General features: G+C 49.8%; 2 protein-coding genes across 6 annotated transcripts in view; one reads left to right on the forward strand and one right to left on the reverse strand.

Moving 5' to 3' along the window:
* Slc12a5 (solute carrier family 12 member 5) overlaps window positions 1-2751 on the forward strand; it is a 39149-nt gene extending 36398 nt beyond the window's left edge. For both annotated transcript variants that reach the window (XM_051143798.1, XM_051143797.1), the window contains exons 22-26: window positions 799-921; window positions 1011-1210; window positions 1484-1498; window positions 1734-1867; window positions 2015-2751. In XM_051143798.1, the coding sequence (XP_050999755.1) occupies window positions 799-921; window positions 1011-1210; window positions 1484-1498; window positions 1734-1867; window positions 2015-2106 (564 nt within the window). In that variant the 3' untranslated portion in view covers window positions 2107-2751. The remainder of the gene's footprint in view (window positions 1-798; window positions 922-1010; window positions 1211-1483; window positions 1499-1733; window positions 1868-2014) is intronic.
* Window positions 2752-5689: 2938 nt separating this feature from the next.
* Window positions 5690-15564, reverse strand: part of Ncoa5 (nuclear receptor coactivator 5) — a 31717-nt gene continuing 21842 nt past the window's right edge. For 2 of the 4 annotated variants that reach the window (XM_051143799.1, XM_051143800.1), the window contains 5 exons: window positions 15325-15461; window positions 13762-13888; window positions 8913-9112; window positions 7461-7781; window positions 5690-6971 (listed from right to left, as the gene is read on the reverse strand). In XM_051143799.1, coding sequence (XP_050999756.1) covers window positions 6382-6971; window positions 7461-7781; window positions 8913-9112; window positions 13762-13888; window positions 15325-15461 — 1375 coding nt within the window. In that variant the 3' untranslated portion in view covers window positions 5690-6381. Of the gene's footprint in view, window positions 6972-7437; window positions 7782-8912; window positions 9113-13761; window positions 13889-15324; window positions 15462-15564 lie in introns of all 4 variants that reach the window. The other 2 variants (XM_051143801.1, XM_051143802.1) reach the window with 1 other exon arrangement.

Below are 15564 nucleotides of genomic sequence, written 5' to 3' on the forward strand. Positions count from 1 at the left end.
CTGAGGGAAAATAGTGGATGCTAAATATGGATGGATGACGATTCTCAGGGGGGTGTGGGCTGCCAGTGTGGGAGGCAAGGGTTCGTGAACAGACTCTCAGAGTGGGTAACAGATGGGTATTTAGAGACATGGATGTTGGGTAGGAGTCAGGGGCAAGCCTCCTAGGGTATGAGTGAAGGGCTCTCAGGAGTACTGGTGCTGGACACCCTGTGGGGTAAGATCTTTTTGGTTTTCAATCATAGGCCCCCTGGAGTATGGATAAAAGATCCACCCCAGGGAGTGGCATCCCTGGGGGAAGTGAGGGATGATACCCAGGGCTGTGGACAGAAGGGCCCCTGGAAATGGGTACTAGGCTGCTTGGGGAAGTGAGTGGCAGATCCCATAGTCGAGGGTGAAGGATCATGGGCTATGAGTCTCTCAAGTGGAGAGAATCTGATTTTCAGAGCATGGCTTACGTTCAAGGATGGGCCCTTGAAAGATAGGCGACAGCGGAAGTGATAAGAAATGGATGTGCTGGGACCAGCCAGAGTGGCACAGGCCCACAGTGCTAGGCTCAAGCCTGGCCATGCCAGGTGTTGGACTGTTGGATGCTGATGGCAGGAAGGTCTGAGCTCTGGAGACCAGAGGCCAGGTCAGCAATGCAATAGGTGTTTGGTCTTGAGGCACTGTACTATTTTCACAAAGCGTGCCACTCGGGAATGTGTGTAACCTGAATAAGTGTCAGCTGTAGTAATAGCTCATGGCGGGCGTGGGTGGTGACCCCCAGCAGAGCTGGTACCAACCTATGTCACGCCCTAGATCCAGAGCATCACAGATGAGTCTCGGGGCTCCATTCGGAGGAAGAATCCAGCCAACACTCGGCTCCACCTCAATGTTCCTGAAGAGACAGCAGGGGACAGTGAGGAGAAGCCAGAGGAGGAGGTGAGTGGCCTGGGTTTGGTTTTGGCTAGTGGCAGCAGAACCTTTGGCCACCAAGAGAGTCACCCACTGAGCAATCATCCCTACCTCAGGTGCAGCTGATCCATGACCAGAGTGCTCCCAGCTGCCCCAGCAGCTCGCCATCTCCAGGGGAAGAGCCTGAGGGGGAGGGGGAGACAGACCCAGAGAAGGTGCATCTTACCTGGACCAAGGACAAGTCAGCGGCAGAGAAGAATAAAGGCCCCAGTCCTGTCTCCTCCGAAGGCATCAAGGACTTCTTCAGCATGAAGCCGTATGGGCCTCGGGCTGCATCTTGGGGTGGGGTGGGCCTAAAGGTTGTGTTTAATATGGCAGAATAAACGAGGAGGGTCCTGGCCTAGCAGACCTTGCCTTGGTTTCCCTGTTAAGGGCGAGGACCAATTCCCAAGTACAGGCGTTGCAAAGGTGAAGGTGGTGGGGGACTCCCCTCACCCAGGGCAGATGGCAGCTGGCTCAGTGGAGGCCACTCTTTTCCTGACCCCTCTCTTTTTCTTTCTCTCTTTGCTTCTCTTTGTGTTTCCTGAAGGGAATGGGAAAACTTGTAAGTGCACCACCATTTTTCCATTTTCTCTCCTAGGTTTCTAGGGTCCCCACTCCACGGAACCCTCAAGGGGTGTCCTTGGCCATTGTCCAGCTTGGACAGCGATGGGGGTTGGGGGAGGTCCCAAGCTGGCTAACACCAGGCCCCAGCAGCCTGACTCAGGCAGGGAGGGCGACCAGACCTAACTCTTCCCATCATGGGCTAACGACCCCACCTCCTCTCTTTTCTTCCCCAGGAACCAGTCCAATGTGAGGCGCATGCACACAGCTGTGCGGCTGAACGAGGTCATCGTGAATAAATCCCGGGATGCCAAGCTGGTTTTGCTCAACATGCCTGGGCCTCCCCGTAACCGCAATGGTGACGAAAACTGTATCCTGAATTTAAGTTAGGGAAAGAGGGAGGTAGACGGCAGAGTACGTGGGTCTTCTAGCCTGGGATGAAAACTTCAGAGCAGGATCAGCACCGAGGACAGGGGCGCAGGTTCAAGGAAGGCACAGCTCCTTGACCAACTCTCAGACATGGAGTTCCTGGAGGTCCTCACTGAGCAACTGGACCGAGTGATGCTAGTCCGCGGTGGCGGCCGAGAGGTCATCACCATCTACTCCTGAGGGCCAGGACCAGACACTCCGGCCCGAGCGAGCCCGGCCCGCGGCCCCGGAGCCCTCGCCGCGCCACCCCGCCGCCGTCACCGTTTACATAAACCCTGTTGCCCGTGCCCTGGGTCCTTTCCCTCCGCCCCCCCCCCCCCCCCGCTGCCTGCAGCCCCGAGGCCGCGCCCCTCGGGGCTGACCCAGAGGGCGGCCTGTGGGCCCCTCTTCTGAGCCCGGCCTCGCCCTGCCGGAGCAGACGCTGCAATAAAGGTGGCGAGGAGGCGTGGAGAGGAGCGGAACCATGGTCCCGGACCGGGCAGCTCCGTACCCGTCCCTCCCCACGCCCCGCCGCGCTCCACCCCCCCCCTCGGACCCTGGTCGCCGAGCCAGGGAGCCGGTCGGCCGCGCTATACATAGTGTACAGGAGACATCGCGTGTATTTTTAATGTCCCCATATTTCTGTAACTAGAAGCGCAACGGACTCCTCGGCCGCGCTCTCCCCGCTGCGGGCGCACAGGAAGGCGGAAGCCCCGGGAGCCAGGCTTCCCTGCGCACCAGAGCTGAGAGCCAAGTGCTTTAAGGTTGGCGCTCTGTTCTCCCTTCCCGCCCTGGGCTTCCCTCTCTTCCCTCCAGTTCCTGGCGAACACAGGTGAGCCGGCGGCCGGCTTCCCGGAGGCCAGGAGAGCGAGGGGTCACCCCTCCAGGGGGAGAAACCGAGGCCCTTGCCCACCGAGGAAGCCCCGCCCGGTGCCTTCGTGGAGGAGCAGGCGCCTCTCCTCTGTTGGCTTGCCGTCTGCTCCCCCTGTCCCGTGGCTCCTCGCCAAAGACTGAATTCGTGGAGCTGGAGGGCACATCCTCCCCAGTTTTCTCCCTGGGACAGGCGAGGAGTCACTGTCAGTCTAGGAACCTACTCATTAGGAGGCCTCTCGCAGCCTCTGATGTTCCCTCCCTTGGTTCCCATCTGCAGGTCCTGCCAGGGGACCAATCTGCCTACTGAGTGCTCTGGGGCTGGGCTTTTCTGCCTAGCAGCAGGTCCTTGAATAGGGCTGGAGTCACGTGGGCTCAGATGTTCCCAGCGCTTCTCCACCCTTTTCTGACTAGGACCCTAGCAAGGCCTTTGGCTTCCCCAACTCATCCCTGGCGCTTCCGCTCCACCAGCCCCATCTGTGGGGAGGTTCCCTCAGCCCCTTAGACAGGCGTTTGGCCGTTCCCTTCCCCTAGGGCACGTTACTAAGGGGACAGGCACTGCATGCTCCTTCAAGCGCCCTCTGGGACTGGGTACAGTGCCTCCAGCCCCAGGGCCCTGGCCTGCGCACCTAGTTAGACATCCTGCCCACTTCGGGGCCGGGCCACTTGCTGACCTCAGCACCTCCTTTCCTTTGAGCCCAAGGCAGCGAGCTGCAGCTGGTGCCATCTAGACAGGGTCAAATGTGGCTAGTGGCGGGGCTGGAGGTCCACTGAGCTGTTGCTTGACCCAAAGCTCCTCTGAGATTTGATGAGGACTGGATATTCTTCCAGGCATAAAGTTGGAAGTGTAGGATCCAGGACTTGCCTTGCCTTTCCGGGCAAGAGAGGGGCCGGGCAGAAGGGGAGGAGGCTGTATCAACACCAATTAGGGAACCAAAGTAGCAGCACTACCTGGGCCCAGACTCTGGCTGGCAAGAGCAAAGTTTCCGTTGATGAAAACAAACATCCCACGACAGAACCCCAAGTTTTTCTGTGCTCCATGTGCAATATTTGTTATGAACCTTGTGTCGTTCAAGTCACCTTTATAATCACTGTAGCTAGATGTTCCATGTCCATCCAGGTGACTTTTACTCTGAGTGCAATATTTCAATAGCCCGGTAGTAAGAACGAGTGTTGCTTTTGTTTCAGCCGACCTATGTGCAGGGCAATGCAGTGCAGTCCAAACCCTTGTAAATAGGAGAGGTTGCAAGCCAAATCAAGAGTATTTATTGTTATTAATATTATTATTATTAGGCCTGCCTTTAATTTTAGTGTTTCGGTATTTCGCATCCTGCCTCGGTATTGATCTTGTGTTCTTTGTGCCAATATGCAAAGGAGAGGGCCAGTTCTTTCCTTTACTGTTGAATGCTCCCATTTAATGCTTTAAGGCTTTTACTGTGTTAATTTTTTAGATACCCGTCTGCACACAATGCAATAAAAATAATTTTATTACACCCTTGATAGCCTAAGGGGTATGGTTTAGACACTTTGGAAAGAAGTAAAATCCACTGTTAGCAGATGAAGTTTTGGTCATTGAGACAAGGTCTCATGGAGTCCAGGCTGGCCTGGAACTTGCCTATGTAGCCAAGGATGACCTTGAACTTCCAATCCTCTTGCCAACCCTTTTGAAGTGCTGGGGATTTTAAAAGTGGGCCAGGTGTGGTGATGCACACCTTTAATCCCAGCACTCGGGAGGCAGAGGCAGGTAGATTGATGTGAGTTCGAGGCCAGCCTGGTCTACAAAGCAAGTCCAGGACAGCCAAGGCTACACAGAGAAACCGTCTCAAAAAAAAAAAAAAAAAAAAAAAAAAAAAAAAAAAAAAAAAAGGGCCTTCATATCCAATTAGAACAGGATTCTTGGATGGGAGTCACTGTCCCCTGCTCACAGAAGGGAGCACACCAGCTTTGGGGCCAGTGCCTGAGCTGGGAAGCACTTCTTAAGTGTGAAGTCACATGGCATCCTCTAGAAGACAGCAAGTCTTTAGGGAGGCTTGAGATATTTATGCAAGAATATGCAAGGCTCCTCAGGGCTTTCAGGTTCTGACTATAGATTATGCCATATTCCTGCACAGTGGGCAGCAACAGAGATGAAGGCAAGAGAGGACAGCACTTGCCTCCACCCATCACCCATAAAGGCTCCTCAAAATGGTTTCCTTCCTGTTACAGTTCTGGACACAGCTGCTGATATACTGTCTACCAGACGCAGGGGCAGAGTATGGCACAGTTTGCTGCTAGGCACTGCAGCTAACACTTCTCACTAGGCAGCACAACACAGAAGTTCCGGCATTCTGGGTGCAGAGATTGTGATCTTGGGCAAAGTGCTCTGCAAAAAGGTGCTGCGGACATACCCAAGAAAGATGAGCACAGGTCTGACTTTTCCATTTTAATTAAAAAGTAATTATTTCATTTTATCAACAACACAAGAGTTCCAAAAAAGGGGAGGGGCACCATATAACACAAACAGATCAGAACATAAACTGCTGCCATTTGGGGACCTTGGGTTTTGAAACTGGCTTGCTCAAGCTCTGGCGGGAACGCAACAGGAGTTACCACTGTTGCTTGCCCTGCCAGGTCCGTTTCTCCCTCAGACTTGATCCACAGGGTTTTAATGAAGTTTTTCCAAAGAGAAAAAGCACTTTCTTTTGGCTCCTTTCAGGGCAGCTGCCAGAGCCCTCCTCTAAGTGTCACCCTGCTGTCTGTATGAGAACATACCCAACTACCACAGTCTAACATCAAATGGTCCCTATCCCCTGCTCATCAGGAAAAAAAAAAAACAAAAAACAAAAAAAAAACCAAGAGTCCGGATGAAAACAAAAGCCCGGGGGCTCAAAATAAATCACTGACAACACAGGTGTCCAGTGCCAGAGTGTGGAGCTGACCGCATGAGGTGCCGCTGGACAGAAAGGTGCTGACTAATGCTGTGAAGAGCCGCGGGTCCTAGAGTCAGAGTTCATGTCAAAGTGCTAAGCAAGCACTTTCTGGAGACTCCAAGAAACTGGAAAACAAACCAACTCCCAAGGGACCACTGTGACTGCAGGCAATAGAGCCTTCTCTTCTGTGGCTGTCACATCACACTTTGACAGCCGATATGAGTCCTTGAATGGCGTTCCATCCTCTGATGGGAAAGTGAATGGCACTGTCTGCCAAAGGCCTCCCTGCCTGTGAGCAGGAGCTCAGCTCTGGCTCATGTGTAGAGGTGGAAACAGAGGCTGTGACCATTGACTTCACAAATGGTCCTCCAAACTGAGGCAAGCTGGGGCTTGGCTTCTTCCTTTTTTCCTCCAAATCCACTAGGCAGGGGCCAGAGCACCTCTGTCAGACAGAAGCTGAGCCTAGATCCCAGGAATATTTATTTTCTTTCTACCCAAATGATCCAGCCCCGAATGCAGTCTAAGTTCTGATTCTGTTAAGTGGTAAGCAACAGCTGCAGGAAGGAGTGGTGCGAGAAACTTAGGATATTAGATGTTGACCCGGAGAGTGCGAAGAACACTTCCAAACATCTCTACTTAGGATGAAGTGGGAGGAACCGGGGAAAGAGTGGCCTAGGGACAGTGGACCGGTGGAGCCTCAGTAATGCCTCTGGTAAGATCCCATGGGGGCCTGGGGCTGTCCCACCTGTGCTGCAGTTTGGCTCACCAGGTGGGAAAGGGCAGGGCCACTCTGAATGAGGGTGTCCAGGGCCTTCTGCACACTTGGATTGTCAAAGTTAATACCTGTGGAAGACACAGGCCTCTGGCTAGCCATGTTGCTGGCAGGTGCCAGGCGACTGGAAGGCTGACCAAAGAGCCCTTGGGGAGGAGCCCCAGGCCTGGGGCCCATGTTCTGAGAAGACCCTGCCTGTCCCACGATGTTTGGAGGCTGATTTCCTGAGGCCTGTGGTCTTTGCTGAGGCTGGCTGTTTGCTGCTGTGGAAAAATTCTGGTTCTGGGAGCTTCCGGCAGCAACTGAGGGGGATGCAGAGCTGCTGTTGGCCACAACCGCACCACTATTGAAGAGGCTGAGGATTTTGGCCTGAAGCTCTTGCTGGGAGGTGGGGGGTGCAGCTTGAGTGGGTGTAGCAGAGGGGAGCACTTGGCCGCTCTGAAGCGGTTGGGAACTTGGTTTTGTCTTCAGTGAGGCACTCGAGGCCGACCCGAGTGGCTGTCGGGGAATCGGGCCTGGAAGACAGAAGAGGGAGGCATTTGGTTGAGAGTGCCCCCTAAGGGCAGGACGCCTAGCAGGCAAAGAACAGCAGCAATCGTACATCACAACAATCACACAGTACAGACAATAAAATCAAATTCCAAAGAGGCCATTTCAGGGTATGGACTGTTTCACAGAAAGCAGACTAGTGCCCAAGAAAATTGCTTTTAAAAAAGGAATAAATAAACAAACAAGGGGGGGGGGGGTTATGTCCATCATGGCCCCAAGGGAGCCAGCAGTAATAGTAAGCTCCCAGCAGCCCAACTCTAGAGAGCAGAGCTCAGCAGTGACTCTAGACCGTCATCAACAGCATCATCCGCGTGCATGGCTTGTGGAGAAGCCAAAGGATGGCACGTTTTCCTTGCCCACCCCAGAGAACCCTGGGCATGCCACCCTCCCACCAGAGCACAGGATGAGAGAAATGCAGAGTGAGAACTTCACCTCGGCCCTGCCACGTAGCTCACCAGGCAGAGAGTCGGCGCTGCTCCTCAGGAACCGCTCCTTCCGTTCTCGCAGGTAGTTGATGATCTTGTCTGTCTCCTCAGCAGTGAGGTATCTGTTGTCTGCCAGGAGGTTGATGAGGCTCTGGATAGCTAGAGGGTGCCTGCCACGACCTCCCTCCTCAGGGCCTCCACGATCTCTTTCCTGGAGGATGGCTTCATTAGCCATCTTGGCTGCCTGTCGGGCTATCTCTTCACGTTCCTTTTCTCGACAGTCATTCTTGTAGCGCTCATAATTTCTGGCCACCAGCACCATGGCATCTGCCTGGGGCATGTTGCGATGCTCTGTAGGAGGGAATGGCACAAGTTATTTTCTCCCATGACAGATCTAAAAGCTACTGTTGTACTTTGTCAAGCCTTTTCCTAGTCTCAAAGCAGAGAAGCATTGCAGTGGGAAGAAGCCTTGAGCCTTGAGTGAGGTGGGCTGAGGGACAGAGCAGTGCTCTTCAGTGTGGGACATACTTTCCTACAGAGCTGCTACTTCAGTGGATCACAGACCTGTGGTAAAAACCAAAGGAACACAAGAGCCTCCCACAGAGTCAAACAGGCCACATAGGGAACAGCCAGGCAGCAGCAGGAGGCTGAAAAGTCTTCTGTGAAGCCTGGCTCCCCGCTGTGCTCCTCAGGACAGAGCCACTACAGCTTTTTAATTCATCAGTTCAAAAGTCATGGACTAAGATCAAATTGTAACCCTAAATAACCAGCTCTTCCCAATGGGGCAACAGTCTTGCAGGGTGGTGGGGACACTTTTTATCCACAAACTAAGGGCAGCTCCTCAGAGACAAATGAGAGTCTAATAAACCCTGTGACTATGGGAGTGACATCCAGGTCAGAAGAGATCACGGGCAGGTGGAAAAGAATGTTAAGCTTTAAGAACCACAAGCAGGGCACCAATGGCTGACTCTCCATGCTTGGGCTCAAAGCACACAAGTTACTCTGAAGGATGACTTGAAGGACCCTGTCTCCTTCTGTCCCCTCCACCTGCACTCACAACTCCACTACTTGCTTCTCCAGCACACTGACGAACTGTCTGAGTCTCTGTCCCTGGGAGCTACCTTTCAGGCAGCAGATGCCTAAGCCAGACCTCACTGGGAGCCAGGAGTGTGCATGTCTTTCCAAGAGTCCCTTAGTGATATCACACTGGTGGCTTGAGATGGGACACAATGGAAATCAGTAAATACTACAAATCAGCCTGCTACTGCACCAGAACTGACTGCTGACAGCTTGCCAGCAGATCCAGAACAGTATCAGAGAACACCAAGAAAAAGATGAAAGTCTCCTCCACAGCACAAAAAGCTGCCACATTGGAGCTGAAACATGTCAGTTGATTCCCAAAACACACTTCTTATGGGTAGGGTGCAGGATCAGTGTGTTGGTGACTATCTCTGGGAATTTGCACTACTTGGGCCTCTGTACCTTGTGGAGTTCCAAACATGATGTTGACTGTGCAGGAACGGTGAATCTGGTGCTGCTGGGTGATGACAATGGCAAAGGGAGATCCTCCTCGGCTAACGTCCACCAGTGCTTGTGAGAGGGATACTTCTGTGTTGAGAAAGATCAGGTCTACAACCATGCCTAGGTCTCGCACCTTCCTCCCTACAGACTCAGCATAATGTCTGTAAGAACAAACAGGATCCAGTGAGCGCTCCCTAGCCACGTCCCAATCTGCACACTTCTGGACCTCAGCCAGTTGTGTCTCTTCAGACTTTAGCTCACCAGGTGTTATCTTTAGGCTTCTAGAATGATTTTAACTTGGGCTATGGGCACACAGGAAGTTGCCAGTTGGACAGTATTTGGTGTGCCTCCTCTCCATCTCATTTACCTGTTAATGCTGACTCTGACTGGACTGTTTTTATTCAGAAGCCTGTGAATAGACCTCACTACTCCCAACCAGCCTGTTCAGACCTCAAGAAGTTCAGCATTCTGTTCCCTGGTACTCTGGAAACAAGGCCAGTGGAGAATGCTTCCCACTGAGTTTAGCTTAACAAGTGGTTTCCTGAGGACTAGTCCATGAAGAATTAACCACAGGGAACTGTAAAAAGGCATACTAGAAGATGAAATGCGAGCCATTTGACATGGTATAGTTCAAACACTTCCACGAGGAAAGATTTGGTTTCCTAAGCTTCATACTTAACACTGTGGACCACCAAGTTACTAGTTACAGTATGAAGTGACACTAGAAAGAGCTTCACTTCATGGCCCGGAGTTATCAGTCTCATCTTCATCTTCGTTCTCATGCCATTTAAGGTTGGTTTATACCGCCCAGCTCTCACCCACGGCACCGACGTTGGCAGAAGGAGGAAGGGGCACTGAGTGTATGCATTAGTGCTCCCTTGCCGAAGCCTGTGTGCTTCTCCATGTGTGAGGCGCCATCATGCCACAACAGTGCTGGCATTGTCAACACCGGGGAGTCTGAGCACTTGTAGCTGTAGGGCCTGCTAGAGTGCATCCAGGGAGCGTCCCAACTGAGGTCAAGGACAGGAGCACAGCGGGATGGAAGGAGCAGATGGAAGTACCCAGATCCTCCAGACCTGTCATTGCTGTTAGCCTCTGCCTTCTGCTGTAAGGTCTCAGTAATGGAGTGGCCAGGGTGGGTCTCCAAGGGATCTTCTGCTGTCTTCCAACTCCCACAGCTGAGGTGCTCTCAGGGGTTAAGCCTTCATGATTCTGTCTGTGCTGTCTACCCTTAATTGCACGTGACAACAACAGCATGAGGATGTCACCAAGACATCTAACACAACCACCTTTTTAGTCTTTTCCTAAGATATATTTCATAATTTTGTTAAGTTTTCTTTTCCTATTTGTCTTCTAGAAGTTCCAAGCCATCTTTGGTAACTGACACATCCTCCCCTGAGACTCCTTCAGCTATTGGACACAGTGCTCATCAATGCTTCTGAGCCACTCCTTGGAGATGGCCCACAGAGGTCCCCTGTAAGAACACAGATGAGGTTCTGGTTTTCTTTATTCTGGTCTTCACAAGAAACTACCTTCTCCCCAGAAGCTGCCATTGGTATCAAAAGACTTATTTTCATTTTGTGTATGTGTCTTGTCTGCATATGTCTGTGTACCATGTACCTGGTACCCTAGGAGGCCAGAAAAGGGTACTGGGTCCTCTAGGACTACAGTCAATACCATGGGGTGCTGGGAATTGAACCCAGCTCCTGAAGAGCAGCCAGTTGAACCACTGAGCCATCTCTCCAGCTCTTTTTTGTTTTTTGTTGTTGTTGTTTTTTTGAGGCCGGATTTCTCTGTGTAGCCCTGGCTGTCCTGGAACTCGTTCTGTACACCAGGCTGGCCTTGAACTTAGAGATCTGCCTGCCTCTGCCTTACAAGTGCTCGGATTAAAGGCATGCGCCACCACTGTCCGGGATTGTCAAACTCTTCCTGACCAGTCCACTTCTTTATCATCCTCTCTATTCTCAGCGCCATCCTTCTTTTCTTCTGCGTCTTCGAAGGAAGTAGCAGTGTGTGTTATGGTTCTGCACCACACTCTTTTCCTTCCTCTTTCTCTTCCTTGTCCTTTGGCCTCATCAGCACTGATGATCATACTCCTTCTCCATGAAGAGTAATTGGATAAGCCAAAAAAATCTGATAATATTTCTTCACAAGCTTTTTCTTTGTCCTATGATCCGCAGGTTCCCTGTCAGTCCCACATGCCAACAGTCTAGGCTGAGCAGCTATATTGCTCCTGAAAAAGGGTCAGATCTTGTTCACTGGGAGTAAGATTAATGTGCAGCTCCTTCCTAGTATCTAGTTTACTAGTATCTGTTAAGTTTTCATATTTGATTTTGTCCAGAGCACCTGATGAACATGTTTGAAGAGAAAATAACCTCAACCTCTTTCTCTTCTAACAGCAGCGTTTCCTTAGGTACACTGCTTATATACACTACACGGGGGGTGGGGGGGATGTCCTGATTCAAGGCAGGATCTCACCATGCAGCCCAGGCTAGCCCTAAACTTGAAGCAATTCTCCTACCTCTGCTGAGACCACAGGTCTCACACGACCAGTTGATACATTTTTTTTGATTCTTCAGTCTAACACCAACTGCTTTCTAAGACCTGCTTGATTCCTCAACCCTTGGGGAGGGTCCATAGGAACACAATGGGAAAAAAGCCCACGCTTGATGCTAGAAATGTGAGTCTGGATTCTAGTTGCAGCATTATTTGTAAAGCCGTGAAGCTATCAGCAAGTCCCTTTATCATCTCTTACTAAACTCAGCTTTTTTTCTCTTAGAGCCAGTAACATAGGAACATGACTCAGTTCCTGTCATTTTATTGATCTTGCCACCTCCAATTAAATTAAACTCCTGATCTTTTCCCCTCACAAGACATTATTTATATATTTTTGTTGCCTTCCTCATTAGTCTTTGAGATCTATAGGTAGACAGGATTAAGGAGTTTGCTTATTACTACTGTAGTTCCAGTACCTAGCCCCTACCTTCCTCTTTCTTACACACACACACACACACACACACAAACCCCTACCCCCTGCTGAATGAAACACATATAAATTGTAGTGAAGGTTACAAATTATTTATGTAAAGCACCCAGGGGGCAGTATGGGGTAGGTGCTCAAAAAATATGGCTGTTTATTTTGCATCTAGAAAGAGCAAGGCAGCCCAAATCCTGTGAAGCCGTGCCTGCTGGCTGATGTCTTATTAGATCTCCCTAGCCTCTGCAGCTTTGAAATGAGCCTCTGTGACTGCAAACAGCTACAAAATGTACAGATTTACTAACTACATGGGAAACAGGACACAGCCATGGCTAAACATGCGAGCTGGACAGAGTGGAGGAGAGGGCATCGTGGCTTTGACTTGACTAATGTGATCACCTTAGTAACCCTTCTGTAGGGCCAGGCTTCATTCACATGGGCTTCCTCAAGTCCTATGGAATTCAAGGCTGCTCCTTGTGGAAGCAGGAGAGATCTATTGCTCTTCTTAACTAGAATATACTTCCATTCTTACTCTCGATTCACATGGTTCTCAAGGCTAATCTCTTCTCTAAAGCCATAGTAAATTACATATTGTAGGCCCCTGTCCAAAGTGACAAAATCAGGGATGGGAGTAAACAGTAACCAGCTTAGTCTCAAGAAAAATCTAAGAAGTCTGCTAGGATACTTGGAGGAACAGCTGGAGAGATGCCTTAGAGGTGGACAATATTAGCTTAGAAAGCATGAGAACTCAAGTTTGGATTCTAGCACCACATAAAAGCTGGGTGTGATCAAGCACACCAGAAACTCTAGAGTCAGAGGCAGAAGGCGAACTGCTGGTGTTTGCCAGCTGATAACCTAGCAGAGTAATAGTAGTCCTAGGTTCTGAAAGGGGCCCTCTCTTTCTTTCTTTCTTTCTTTAGAGATAGGGTTCTCTGTGTAGCTCTGGCCGTCTTGGAATTCACTATGTAGACCAGGCTGGCCTTGGACTCAGAGAGATCTGCCTGCCTCTGCCTCTTGAATGCTGGGATTAAAGGTTTGTGCCACCATCACCTGGCTAAGAAAGCCTTTTCTCAAAGGAACAAGGGAGGGAATGATAATCAAAGGAGAGCCTATGGTGTCCTTTGGTGTCTGTAGTACCCATACACATGTGCATGCACAAGTGCACGCACACACACACACACACACACACACACACACACACACACACAGAGAGAGAGAGAGAGAGAGAGAGAAAGAGAGAGAGAGACAGACAGTCAGTCAGTCAGTCAGTCAGAGAGACAGATAGAGACAGGGAGAAAGATGGGTATGAGGAAAGAGAAGCCTTGTCTTCAGCATGCTTGCTAAGATAGGGAGATACATGTCAGCCGGGCGTGGTGGCGCATCTTTAATCAAAAGTACTCAGCAGGCGGATCGCTGTGAGTTCGAGGCCAGCCTGGTCTACAAACTGAGTCCAGGACAGTCAAGGCTACACAGAGAAACACAGTCTCAAAAACCAAAACAACAACAAAAAAAGATACATGTCTAGAGTCACTGCCTCTCTGGTTCTTCAAGTAGAAAGTGTGGTCAAAAAAGGGGCAGAAACAAAGAAAGCAGTGCTGAGACCCTGACAGAAGGGTGCCTTGCTCACAGTTGGACTTTAGAGGAGGCCATGTTTGAACTTTCCGTTTGAGCAAACTGAAATGATACCTTTAGGCTTAAGGCAGTTTATGTTGGGTTTTCTATCACTGAGAGAAAGAACTCTCGCTCAAGCTCAAGTAATAACAAGGCCAGGGAGCAGAGCTGCTAAGCACTGACCTTCTCCATACCAAGGAGGGACAAGCAGGGGGTTCTTACTTAGTCTGTTTGTTGACCACAATAACAGAGCAATCCACCGGCCTCTCAGCATCAAAGTGCCGCTGGATCTCCTCAAAATACTGACGATAAAGCTCCTCTCTACGTCGCTCCTCACGTTTCAAACGCTCTGCAAGACACCAGCAGGGAAAAACTAAGTAAGGGCTGTCCTTCTGCAATGTAATAAGACATTATGAATTAATCTTTATGTCTATTTTTCAAAATTAACCATTTTTACTATTTTCTACTATCTTAACTCCATCAAGATGAAACCATGGATGATAGGCCATGGCCACTGTAATGTTTTATATAACCCTACTACTAAACGGACCTTAAGAAAGGCAGTTAGCAAGCTGGAGAGATGGCTCAGAGATTAAGAGCACTGGATGTTCTTCCAAAGGTCCTGAGTTCAATTCCCAGCAACTACATGGTGGCTCACAACCATCTATAATGAGATCTGGTGCCCTCTTCTAACCTGCGGGTATACGTGCAGGCAGAGCACTGTATACATAATAAATAAATAAATCTTAAAAAAAAAAAAAAAAAAAGAAAGGCAGTTAGCTATTTATATTATTTATTGCTTTTTTTTTTTTTTTTAAGCTATTTAGCTTATAAAGGTGGATCAGCCAGGATGCTAACTCACACCTGTATAATCCCAGCACTTGGAAGGCTGAGACAGGAGGACTGTTGAGTTCAAGGCCTGCCTGATTTACACAGTGAGCTGCAGACCAGCATAGGCTTCTCTTGTTTTAAAGAGAGGGGGGGAGAGGAAAAGAAAAGAAAAGAAAAAAAGTTGGGCAAGATGGCACATGGCAGGGAAGTGGAGGCTGGCCTGGGTTATATCACACTGTCTCAAAATCAAAAGTAAGTGAGCCACAGTCTAGTTCTCTGAATACCTCATCCGGCACAGGACACTGTCCTTTTGGTTTTTTGGAGACATGGTTTCTCTGTGTGGCCTTGGCTGTCCTGGACTCACTCTGTAGACCAGGCTGACCTTGAACTCACAGAGATCGCCTGCCTCGCCTCCCAAGTGCTGCGATTAAAGTGTGCGACACCTAGCCTGGCTTCTGTAATGTTTCTAATGTAAATTAGTCTAATTTTTTTTTTAAATAAACAAGTCAAAGTGCAAATTTTTTAACAGCCAGTACTACTCAAATAGGTAAGAGTGACTACATTCTAGAACAACTGTAATGAGGTTTCTCCCATCTCTAACTGGCCATTTTGTATAAAACAGTATGGAAATCTCTGCAGAAAGAGTCGAGAAACCTAGGTTATAAAAGGCTTGCCTTCACCTAAGCAAACGTGATAAAGACACAGAAAACCCCACACTATGCGTGTGGTCCATTTCCTGCAGAATAGCAAAAGACAAGCGAGTTCCAGCACCGCACTTGCCAGCTTCTGCTCACTGCTATCCCCATTTCCTGTTGGATGACTATAAACTACATGACGTTAATTTGCAATTAAAAATCAACATCAACATCTATGGACCCAGGTGCTGGTGTCCATGACTCTTCAGTGAGTCCGTCTGTCCCCCCCAGTAACAGGAACACACTGCTACAACTTCACCTTTTGCACGAGACTGACTCTCTGGGCCAGGAGGGCCTCGTCCATCAAAGCTGTCTCTGTACCGGTCAAAGTAAGAGTCATCTTTTCTCCGGTAATAGTCATCTACCCTCAGGTACCGATCATAGGAGCCTTCTCTCCTGAAAAGTTAAGAACAATTTCTCAAGTTACAATTCTGTTCTATCCTGCAAAAATCAGATGCAAAGAATGCTTCAAAACTCAAGTCTGGGGGCTGGAGAGATG

The sequence above is a fragment of the Acomys russatus genome, chromosome 4 (assembly GCF_903995435.1).
Source record: "Acomys russatus chromosome 4, mAcoRus1.1, whole genome shotgun sequence".
NCBI classification, from domain to species: domain Eukaryota; kingdom Metazoa; phylum Chordata; class Mammalia; order Rodentia; family Muridae; genus Acomys; species Acomys russatus.